At 33.0% G+C, this 11,857-nt stretch overlaps 1 protein-coding gene across 3 annotated transcripts in view; it reads left to right on the top strand.

Annotated features, from left to right (window-relative positions):
- MYBL1 (MYB proto-oncogene like 1) overlaps nt 1-11,405 on the top strand; it is a 60,914-nt gene extending 49,509 nt beyond the window's left edge. For 2 of the 3 annotated variants that reach the window (XM_069100049.1, XM_069100048.1), the window contains exons 10-16: nt 255-623; nt 1,369-1,511; nt 2,006-2,120; nt 4,110-4,226; nt 4,317-4,424; nt 7,273-7,452; nt 8,741-11,405. In XM_069100049.1, the coding sequence (XP_068956150.1) occupies nt 255-623; nt 1,369-1,511; nt 2,006-2,120; nt 4,110-4,226; nt 4,317-4,424; nt 7,273-7,452; nt 8,741-8,869 (1,161 nt within the window). In that variant the 3' untranslated portion in view covers nt 8,870-11,405. The remainder of the gene's footprint in view (nt 1-254; nt 624-1,368; nt 1,512-2,005; nt 2,121-4,109; nt 4,227-4,316; nt 4,425-7,272; nt 7,453-8,740) is intronic. The other variant, XM_069100050.1, reaches the window with a different exon arrangement.
- Nucleotides 11,406-11,857: the final 452 nt, after the last annotated feature.

Raw genomic sequence — 11,857 nt, 5'->3', positions numbered from 1 at the left:
TGATACACTTTCATAGTGAGCTCCAAATGTTGAAATGAGACATTTAAAATATTCCAGATTGGAAAGGGAGTAAAACTGGGAGCATAAATGGTATTTTTTTAAGTGGTATTGTTAAAAATATATCCAACTAAAGCCAATTGCTAATGATAAAAAAGTGTTTTTATTGACCCTCTTGGAATAAAGTAAACTGCTGTTCAAGATCATATCTAAATATCCTGTCAAATTAACTTTAATAATAACTTACTGTGTTACAGGATCCTGTAGCTTGGAGTGATGTTACCAGTTTTGACCTTTCTGATGCTGCTGCGTCTCCTGTTAAACCCACCCCAGTTAAATTGATGCGAATTCAACACAGTGAAGGAGCCATGGAATGTCAGTTTAATGTCAGTCTTGTATTGGAAGGGAAAAAAAACAATTTCACTAGTGGAGAAAGTGATACTATTCCGTCAGTATCTCCAAATGTGGCTAAATTTAGCACTCCACCTACTATCTTAAGAAAGAAAAGAAGAATTCGAGTTGGTCAGTCACCAGTTGGTGAATTCAATGATGGCTCATTTAATGATGCTGTCAACATTGCACTAAAACATACGCCAGTGAAAACACTACCATTTTCTCCTTCACAGGTACAGCTTTTTTGTGTTTTATTTATTTATATGATATTTTAAAAGTCCTTAGTGGTAGTTGTGATTACTCTAGAAATTGACATGGTAATCCCTGGACATGGATTTTTAAATGTATATTTCAAGTTCTTGTACAATGAGGGCTAAATTTCTAGTCTGTTTTTGATTGAGAAACTATAGGGCCACGTACTAGAATTTTTAAAAAAATAATAGTAGAGCCTGAAACACCTATAAGTAAAGTGCATTAATTTTTGTGACATCTTTCTAAAGAATATTCAGTATTATGCTTTGTTTTAGAAGAAACTTTAGATAGCAAATACAGAGATATTATTACTCTTAAGCATTTTGAGAGGAAAAAGAAAGTAATTTTTAAAATTATACATATTTGACATATTTAAATACTTCATTGGATCTGTGACCTTATTAATATGACCACTCCTGTCAGTGTTATAGATTATAACCCATCCATACATTCTCAATACTTGGCCATACCCTACTTTATGTTCCATAAAGGCAAAGGAACAAACATTTATTACTCACTTAGCTATGTGCCAGGCATTGTGCTAAGCTAAAATCTACCCAATGTTCTGAAGGCCTATATCTATACCTTTTTAATGTGAATATCAGTCCTCAGATGCCACACTAAACATTTAACTAATGTTGATTAGTGTTAACAACCTTTAACATTAATGTAGGTATTTTAAGAGAAAGTTGCCTTTAAATTGTGTCCCCACCCTTTTTTCTTAAGTTTTTCAATACATGCCCTGGAAATGAACAACTTAATATTGAAAATCCTGCATTTACATCAACCCCGATCTGTGGCCAAAAAGTACTTATCACAACTCCTCTTCACAAGGAAACTACACCCAAAGATCAAAAGGAAAATGCGGGGTAAGTGAACATTAAGTGTCTATCTAGTGTTCAGAGAAAGTAGCATTGACTTTTAAAGTTATTTATTTATATTTTTATGTTATACTATTATTTATAAAGTTATTTCGGTTATTCACTCAAATAACTAACTTATTTGTTAAACATTTATATAATCCCATAAAACCATCATACTTAGGAATTCAAAAAAAGCAACTATCCCCTTTTGTCCCATATGCTAGATGAATTACTTTTTAAAAACAGCAACAACTGGATACTACGTGACTTGACTACTTGTTAGGGATACAGACAAGATTCATTGTTTTAGTAGAAGTTGGACTTAGGTGACCTCTTTTGTTCTTCCAAGTTTGTAGTTCTATAATTTTAACAGCCCTTCCACATTGTATTTCAGATCTTTGTAGTCAATAAAGTTTTTGTTAAAAAATGAAAAGTTAAATAAAATGTGACTATGCACATTAAAATTTTTAATATGATTTTGACTCACATCTGTTTGATAGGTTTAGAACTCCTACAATTAGAAGATCTATACTGGGTACCACACCAAGAACTCCAACTCCTTTTAAGAATGCTCTTGCTGCTCAGGAGAAAAAATATGGACCTCTAAAAATTGTGGTAGGTGTATATTTTTCTCAATCCAGATGGAATAAATGGGTATTTTTGTATATTGGTGATTGGTAGGGGCTCTTTCTTAGTATGAGAATGAATTATAATGGCTCAAAAGGAAAAAATCCAGAAGTCGTTACCAGTCATAAAATATGATATGTTCGTGTGGTGCATTTTCAGTTTGTTTGAGTGGCTTCCGTGAGTCTGGGAGTAAAACCATTGGAAAAGTGTCTTTATAAAGAGAAATTCCTCTCATAGATATCCACACTGTGTGGTTGAATCACCTTATCTGAACATAAAGTCGTCTTTCTTCAGTGTCGAGTTTGCAGCATTTTTGTCCCAATTTTAAAAATTTTCTTGATGTGCTTGAAGTCATTATATTTATTCATACTCACTTGTAAAAATAATTTTTAAAGGTTTTAGATCATGGACAAAAACTTGATAATGATTGATTTTAGGTAGTTAATTATCCCTTAATCAAATTAAATGGGGGAGGGGGCAATATGATTTGAAGTATTGATTTCTTCCTGATTATTGCCTAAAATTATTCAATTAACTTCATAGAAATTTGGTTAGCAATTATATTGAAAACTAGAAATGCCTATGATTAGAATATAGTAGTAATTTTATTATCTAATTTCATGGGACGAATTGAATCAAACTAGATTTTCTTTGGAATGATGATAAATAATGCCTGTCGTCTTACAATTCTACCTTTAAAAAAAGACAGATTTGCTAATATGACTTCTGTATTCCCCCTTCTCCAAGTAAGAGCAGCTTTAAATCTCATTTTAATTTCCAAAGGCATTTTTACACATGACTTGGAGTTATATTTCATTTTGTAAACCTTATTCTCTTGACTTTATCTGCTTGGAACATTGATTACTTGAGATCTCAGTTGAGTGCTATTGAACTTATATGTAAATACTACTTACTTATAAAACAATAATTAAATTTATCATGAGACTGAGGAAGTTTTCTATTCCTAGTGACTATTCCTAGGTAGGTACAAACTGATATTATAATTAGCATCTTCACTAAAGAGAAGCAGTATAATGTAATATGTATATTAGCTGAGAAATCTTGGGCAAGCTGTTTGACTTAGTTTAGTTTTTTAGTTTAGTGCTAGAGGCAACTTGCTAAGACTTTTTTTTTTTTTAAAGCAATTGGGGTTAAGTAACTTGCTCAAGGTTACATGGCCAGTTATTTCTGGGTGTAGTGCTAAGTATCAGAGCCCAGATTCTATCCCAGGTCATCCCGACTCTGGGGCTGGTGCTCTTACTCACTGAGTCACCTGGTCGCCCTGCTTGCTAAGACTCTTGAGTTCCAGGGAAGATTTGGCTTTATCTGAAGGGTTTCTTTATCTTGGAGTTTGCTCTACCACTTATATCAGAGCTCCAATGTAAAGGTGTCTGATCTTTACTAAACGTCAGGAATTGTGTCATCTTGTTGTCTGATAAAGAGCTGAAAGAAATGGTAAATAAAGCTTTTATTAAAAAATTTGTTTGAACTTGCATATGAAGATAAAATTTTCCAATGACTTACTTCCCAGATTCAGTGAGGTTGCTTAAGTCTAACAATCAGATTGATAAAGTTATGATATTTACACTATTACAATTTTGAATTTTCCTGTTTTTTTCCTTCTTTGCTAATCTACTTTGTAGCCCAATTTATATTGTTATTTCCCACAATTAGCCATTTCTAAAATATCCCCATAATTTTCTTTAAAAATATATCTGGAAAGTGTGACTGAATTAAGAAATAATGGAATAATGTTCTCACAAAGCAGGTTTTATTAACTCATTGTTTATAATATACTGTTATATTTTTTGCTATAAAATGCAGTGCGTTAGCATACCTTTTCTACAGTTTAAAAAATTCCTAGGGCTTAATAAGAAAATTATACAAGTAGTGGGAAAATATAAAAGGTGGGCTTGTTGTATATGAGAAAAGGGGTGGCTTTAACAGAAGGAACACTTTTTTATCCTTTAAATCCAGTCACAGCCACTTGCCTTCTTGGAGGAAGATATTCGTGAGGTTTTAAAAGAAGAAACTGGAACAGACATATTCCTCAAAGAGGAAGATGACTCTACCTATAAAAGCTGCAAACAAGAGGTAAATTTGGAATATTGTAGTATAATACTTGTTAAATCAATATCCATTTTGTTCTGTAACAAGTGTTCTTTTATAAATTGTTCATTCCAGCATGTTTCTTCTGTGAAGAAAGTCAGAAAGTCATTAGTTTTAGATAATTGGGAAAAAGAAGAACCAGGTACTCAGCTATTAACAGAAGACAACATTTCGGATATGCAGGTTGGTGAATAGCTTTTTAAAATATAAAACTGAAATTTATAAGAATTTTAGTTTTCATGGCATTTTGTCAATTTTTATTGAATTCAGGTTCTAATTTCCTGGTTATTAGGTAATCAGAACCTACATTAGAAATTCATGGTGGATAAATGCCCTTCAATATTGAACTCTTTTAACTAATTTTTAAAAGAATCATCACCATGCCTATAGTTTCATGTGCATTTGAGATACTTGAAGCTTATTACTAACTGGAATAAAAAGCACTAAATGCTACTAGAACTTTTAATTGCTTATCTCCAGGATATTAGTTGGTCGTGGGTGATCTGCCATTGTACAAATGATAGTTACTTTTCAGAACTTGGGGAAGATAGCATTTACTTATAGAATATTTGTCAAACTTTAGGAAAGATTTAACTTATGCTCTTGAGTCTAAAGACAAAAATGGATCCATTTCAAACAAAAGAAAACTCTTTCCAACCTTACCTTATGTGTCACTAATTGTTACCTGAAGAATTACTTGTATATCTTCATTACTACTTATTGTAGGAGATAAGAAGTGTAAGACTCTGCTTGGCAGCTTTCATTCACTCTCCCCCCTTCTGAGTACATACAAATAGACGTAGTATCTGTGCATTTCTTTTTCCCCCTTCCCTCTTTTTTTCTACTTTATTGTCAATATCCATGGAATAAAAGTACATTTTAAGAAATTAGATTCAGAAAGATAAGCCCAAAGGTATATGTAAAGAGGCATTGTTATAGGGAGAGCTTGCTATTGTATAGTCAGGGTGTGAAAAGAAAATAAATTTGAGAGTTTTTTGGTTTCTTTGAACCTTTCTCAAGTCTTTACTCCCTTCCTCCAAGTGCTGTAATACTACTATATTTTTAGATCGCAGAAAGATGAGGTAGTGTATGCAACCACTCATTATCAGACTAACATAACTCCATCAGGAAATTATAAATGCTTTCATCACTTTTTTTCAGCTTTCTTTGATACCACCTACTCTATCAAAATGCTTCTAGATGCCTTGATGGAGAGGGTTTGGGAATACTGTTACATGTTCTCTATAGATGTTCTGTATTGTCACCTCAAATACCTGCTCCTGGCCCTCCCTCTCTTTTCACTGTACCCTTAACCAAAAGTAAGAAAGTTTTGTTGATCATCTTCAGTGGATTTGTGATCTCACTGATGTGGTTACTCTCCCCAATACTGCAGATTGTGAGCCATACCTGCCCATCATGTGCAACTCTTATCCATGGTTTCCCATAAATCCGCCCATAGGGATTCATTCATTGTGCTAATGAGATTTTTCTTTAATTCCCTTGTATTACATGGATGTCAGTGAATCTGTTGATTGTTTTTCCCTTAATACTACATCGAAACTGCATTCCAACCTAGAAACCCTTCTATAATACACAAGGTCACCTCGACTGTCATTGACCATTTCTGCTGGTAGAGAGCTCTACTTTACAAGTCAAACCATTCTGTTGTAGAATTGCTCCTCTCTCTCAGGCTCTTTCTTATGTGGAAATAGCTCCCAGTAACTTCTGCTTATTGGTCCTGGTTCTATTCTCTGACACAAACAGAACAAATCTATTTTTTCCATGCCATAACTCTTCAAAAATTCTAAAGACCCCTTAGTCTGATCTTCTTTACTTCAGCAACCTTATTTCTTCAACTGTTCCTTGTGTTTCATGGTTTCCAGGCTTCTTATCAAGAGGCAGCATAATGTAAAGGAAAGAACATTAGACTTAGAATAAAGGGAGACCTGAGCTCAAATCCTTCCTCTGTCACTAGTTGTGTAATCATGGGCAAATCACTTACCTTTGCTGAATCTTAGTTTCCCTACTTCTAACATTGGGGTATTAATGCCTATAGTAAACTTACTTCATATGGTTTTTATGAGTATCAAATGAGATAATGATTGCATATCGATTGCCAGAAAGTATGACATAAATGTCATCTGCTATTACTTTAGCTTTCCTTATCTGTAGGGTTACATTATTCCAGTTGGTCAATGTCCCTCTTAAAATATGATACCCACAATATGATATGACTTGTGTAGTCTAACCACAGTGACTATTATATTCCTTGAGTCCTTAATTTAAATATTGTACTAATACTTATGCAACCTAGGATTATGTTAGCTTTTTGAGAAGCTAGAGTTGACTTTTACAATGCCCAGGCCTTTTTCATTTGAACTGCAGCTGTTAAACCCTATTTTTCCGATATTTTTTTCATATTTTTATGATTTAAAATAAAACCTAAATGGAAAATTATACCTTTGTCCATTGTATATTCATCTTGTTGCTTTGTTGTTTTAGCTTAGAGAAATGTTTTAAAATTTTAATTCTGTCATCTGGCACATTGGCTATGCCTCTTTCCTATCTTTGTATCATCCACAAACTTGATGAACATAGTATTAGGTAATAAGGAGTTTTACTGCATTGTGAAGTGCTGGCTGTTTTTGTTGGGTTTTTTTTTTTTTGGCCAAATCTATAGGAAAAAATATTTAAGGCAGCCTTGCTTTATATGTTATAATATAGATGATTAACTTTTTTTATAACAATTATTGCTTATATTTGTGTATTTTTTTTGGTGGCACTTTTCATAGAGTAAAATGCTGCTAGAATGACAGTTATCAAAAGCTAGAAATTTCAATGCTTTTCTTGTCTCCATCTCTGAAACCTTTGTTTAATTTCTTATCAATTACTCATCTTTAATATCGTAGACAAAGCTTTCTTGGGAAAGGAGTAAAGCCACTTCAAGCTCAAATTTTATATTTTATTCCCCTTTAAAATTTTAATTAGTTGTAGGTATTTTATTTTCATTTCTCCTTTTTCCCCCTTTTAGTCAGAAAATATCTTTACAACATCTTTATTAATGATACCATTATTGGAAATACATGACAACAGGTGCAACCTGACACCAGAAAAACAAGATATAAATTCAGCCAACAAAACATACACACTAACTAAAAAGAAACCAAATCCTAGCACTTCCAAAGGTGTCAGATTGGAAAAGTCTCTTCAGGTATGGATTTATAAAATTTTTTGAGTGATTTAAAAAATAATTCAATTATCAACTTGGTCCTACTGGTCATGAATTCTTTTCTTTCTAGACTGCAACCAATATAATGATCACTAAAGGATGCATTCACTGGTACTTTACAATTCAGTTTAAATCTGGATTTCAAAAAGAGAATCTGTCACTTACAAATCCGTGTATGTAGATTAAAGAATTTGAGATGTAACAAAGACTCTACACTGATGGTACACTAAATTCATGCCTGTGTTTTTGGCACCCATCCTTCTATAACAAATGCAGCCCTGAAAGGATGTGTAGTTGGGGGCTGTCCCAGCAACCCTGTTGCTACACATAATTGTTCTGCCTGAGCAGTGATTGCCTGTGAGCTTCTGGCATGCAGGTCACACAACAAAACCCTTTTCCCAGCTGTAATACAATCAGTACAGCTGCAGATTTAGGCTAGAGCATTGTCTGTTAGGTATGACACACACTGGAAAATGTGGGAGGGCACTGAAGAGAGAAGTTTCTCTTTATGCCTTGAGAGGGTGCAGAAATAGCATCCTTCTGGATACTTAAACATTCCTTAGAGCTGACATTTGCAATCTGGTATACCCTGTCACCATGTCCAGGAGTTATTTACTCTAGGTCATAATATTAGTTACGCTTATTTTTGGAAGCATTTAGAAGGATTTTGTTTTTGGTAGTGGTAATATGCAAATAGCCATTTGAAACATAAATTTGGCTATTCAAAATATGAAAGCCTGGATATATGAAACAGATAAAACTAAGGTGATTATTTGCTTCACAAAAGGATCCACATATGGTTATTTTAAATAGCAAGCTCTCAGTGCATTTAAAATTTTTCAGCACAAAAATATAATTTGTCCATATTTTTTCAGTGATTCCTCTGTTGCATAAATTCATAGTAGGATGATAGCCTTTGTTCTAATGAGTAAAATATGAACTTTATGCTATTCTTTATGGATTATTATTCAAGGAATCCATTATATTTTTTAAAAATTCCTCAACATCACATTCTCTGTTTGCTCATCCTGCTCTTACAAACTTCAACACAATAAAGTCTGAAAAGGGATTGCTGAAATTTTCACACTAAAGCTCAACTACTAAGAAAACATCTTTAAACTATTGCTCCAAAACTTCCTTTCACCCATGGAATCTATGAATTTGACTGACATTGAGAGAATTCACTTTTAAACCTAAAATTCTGAATCGGTACAGATACATTTATGTGGCAATTTTTTAACTTTATTGTCATGTGTGTTTCCCTTTGTAGTCCAATTGTGAGTGGGAGGCAGTGGTTTATGGAAAGACCGAAGATCAACTTATAATGACTGAACAAGCAAGAAGATACCTGAGCACGTACACGGCAGCAAGCAGCACTTCCAGGGCACTAATACTGTAACTATCAGGATAGCTGAAGGAAGCGTGCCACTCTTTTACTATGTATTCTGCACTAAATTAGGTTGCAGTGAAATTTGTCATTGAATAGTTTTTAAACATTTTTAAGATGGCCTTAAAAATTTCCACATCTTTTTAATAAATATCAAGCAGGCTAAAAGCTAAACCATTTTAGTAAGGGATTATTGGAGCAATCTTGTAGTATTTTAAAGGATTTTTAAAAAATGTTTTTAAAGAACAGTAAAAAAAAAAAGCATTAAAACATGCATAAGTATTTTAATAGCAATTTTTTTTTGCATTTTGTTTCCATAAAATGTTGCCTACTATTTTGATGCTCTCTTGATGCTGCAGTTTTGTTGTAGAGTAGGTTATAAGTACTTAATGATTTCTGAAACCACATGGCCTGTGTGTGGAGAACATGCACAGCTTGATGAAAGTACTTGCCCAATGTTTATTTGCTTATGTAACACTGTATTCTACTATGTATAAAGAAACACAGTGGAAAGAAATGTAAAAGAAGGGTAGAAAGTTGCACTACTAGTTTTTTGTATTCTTCAAAAACAGTGAAATTAACTACAGTGTTAAATATATTTATTCGAAAATGGTACTAGAAATAAGATGGGTTGAATAAAGGGTTTTTTCATTTTTAGTACAGAGTCAGTATTTTCTTCATAAATCTCAGAAGAGCTGAGAGCTTTGTTGAATGTATTGTACAGTATGTAGGGGCAGGAAAACTTTGTAAATTGGAAAGGAGTCTGTTTTTATAATTTATTTTCATTTTAAAGCTTAAATGTAGATATTTATATGTATACAGGGTATCTAGAAGCCAATGTTGTTTCCTGTTTAACAGCTGTATTAAGGACAAGTTTGGACTTTGAAATATGAAACAGCAATAAGTTATAAGCTGCAAAGAATACAAATTCTATGCTGTATGTCACATCTACCTAAGTATTGCACTATGCCCTTTAAATCATGTTGGTTATAAAGTAGTTATTACAAAAATTTTGCTAAATTATAATTTAACTTTTTCTTTTTTAATTATATCTGAGGGTCATGTAAATTAGCATCATAATTTGTACATGTGTTTTAAAATTGAGCATTTTATTTTGTTAAAACACAACATAGCACCATGGTCCCTAACCAAGTCTTATCTGCACTTAGAAGTTTATTGTATTTACTTAGCATTTCAAAAATAGAGCAAATATTATTCTCTTATTTATACAGAAAAAACTTTTGTCCTTTTATAAAACTTTGGTGTTTTCTCTACAGGTTACAACAGTTGCTTCAGTTGCCTGTTTTAGGTATTTGCACTTATTTCTTTTTGAAGGAATGTCTTGGTTTGCTTTTGTTGTAGAGATTTTATGTAGTTAATTCCTTGCAGAGTATAATGGTGTGCTGTCAATTTACACTGACAGATAAATAGAATTGTACACTGTAGTTTTAGTTATTTATAATTAACACACTCTCTCCCTCTCCACTCCTGAAGTGTGCTGCTATAGAGAATAGCAGAATCAGCTTGCTGCTATGAGAGACGGAAAGAGCAACCACCATATGCACTGTGTGTAAAGATAAAATCAAATGATGGCAAGTTCTCAAGTTAACTTCATGGGATCAACCAGTACCCAGCAAATTCTTGCTGAACTAATACTTTCAAATCCCAAGAATTAAGCTTCGGTTATCAAAAGTTTGAATTTGTAGCTACTGTGCAGTAGACCTAAAAGGATCTCAAATGATTTAAATCTGAGTCACTTTGGCCCTCCCCAGTTTTTGTATACTGTAGTGAGATGTGCAGAAAATAATACAGTATTAAAATTATGCCTTGTTGATATCAAATAGAACAACCTCCTTAGCAATGTCTGTTGGGGGGTGTTAATTCCTTGCTAATTAATGGACTTCTTGCAGAAGTTACACTATGAAATACAAATTGACATACAAAATTATAAAGTATCATTTCATTTACAGTGAGCTAGTGGCACATAATGGGCAGTGGATTGATTTTTCTCTTTGAAGCCCATAGCTGATATGGGTGCACACAGTCTCAAATCACCAAGATCTATTATATAGAAAGATCTGCTTTTTAAAAAAATATAAGATTTCTTTTGCTTGAACATTAATCCCAAATGTTAATGTATTCCAGATTTTATAAACTTAGGTTTACTGTACATAGCATATATTAGGGTTGGTATTGGTTGAGCCTTTTAGCTAACTGCTTTGTTGCTTTTGCAAGAAGATGACAATATTTAACATATCAGACATTTTAAGTCACCTTTTTACTGTTATGTATATATGTGTGCATTATAATTTTTCAAGATGTTGTAAACAACTTCGATATACATGTAGCAGCCAAACTTGCGTGGAAATGGGCTATGCATATAAAATATTCCATCTTGCCTTTGGGTTTTGACATTAATGTACAACAGTTACAACCCCCAAGTTGAATTTTTTGTTTTACTGGAAAAGTACTTTTCCTTTGTAAGAGTATCTTGCGTACAATGCTGATTTAATGTTAACATCCAAAATAAAACATCTGTGTACAAGCTGACTTGAAATTTTCTTTTGTTTGAGGAATTGATGATCTTTTGTAGTGATGGTATTGGTTGCACTAAAAAGACATGTTAAAAAATATATTATCAGACTCCTTGTTAGGACATTCCCATAATTGTTCAGAACCACCATTTTTATAATAATATATTGGATATCAAATCTTTGCATGAAATTAGTTTTACCATCACACTCCTACTTGGTTTTACTTGGCGGGGCGGGGAGGATAATGGGACTGTGAAACAATCAGATATCCTCATTTCAGTGCATTTTCCTTGGGTGCCTTAGAGGCATTTTCCACCATGTAACATTTCAATTGCCTTTTTTTTTGCTTGTGAAACAAAAAAGACATGAGCATTTAAAATTAGCTACCTACTAGTAATAAGACCCCCATGTAAACTTAAGGAGAATGCTACTTTTAGATAGCAAACACTACTATCACTGGTATATA

This window comes from Petaurus breviceps, unplaced genomic scaffold, assembly GCF_028583685.1.
Source record: "Petaurus breviceps papuanus isolate PSGF00001 unplaced genomic scaffold, PetGlider_PUasm1.0 38, whole genome shotgun sequence".
Taxonomy (NCBI): Eukaryota; Metazoa; Chordata; class Mammalia; order Diprotodontia; family Petauridae; genus Petaurus; species Petaurus breviceps.
Note: the sequence above shows the minus strand (reverse complement) of the source record. Positions and strands in the feature narration are given on the sequence as shown.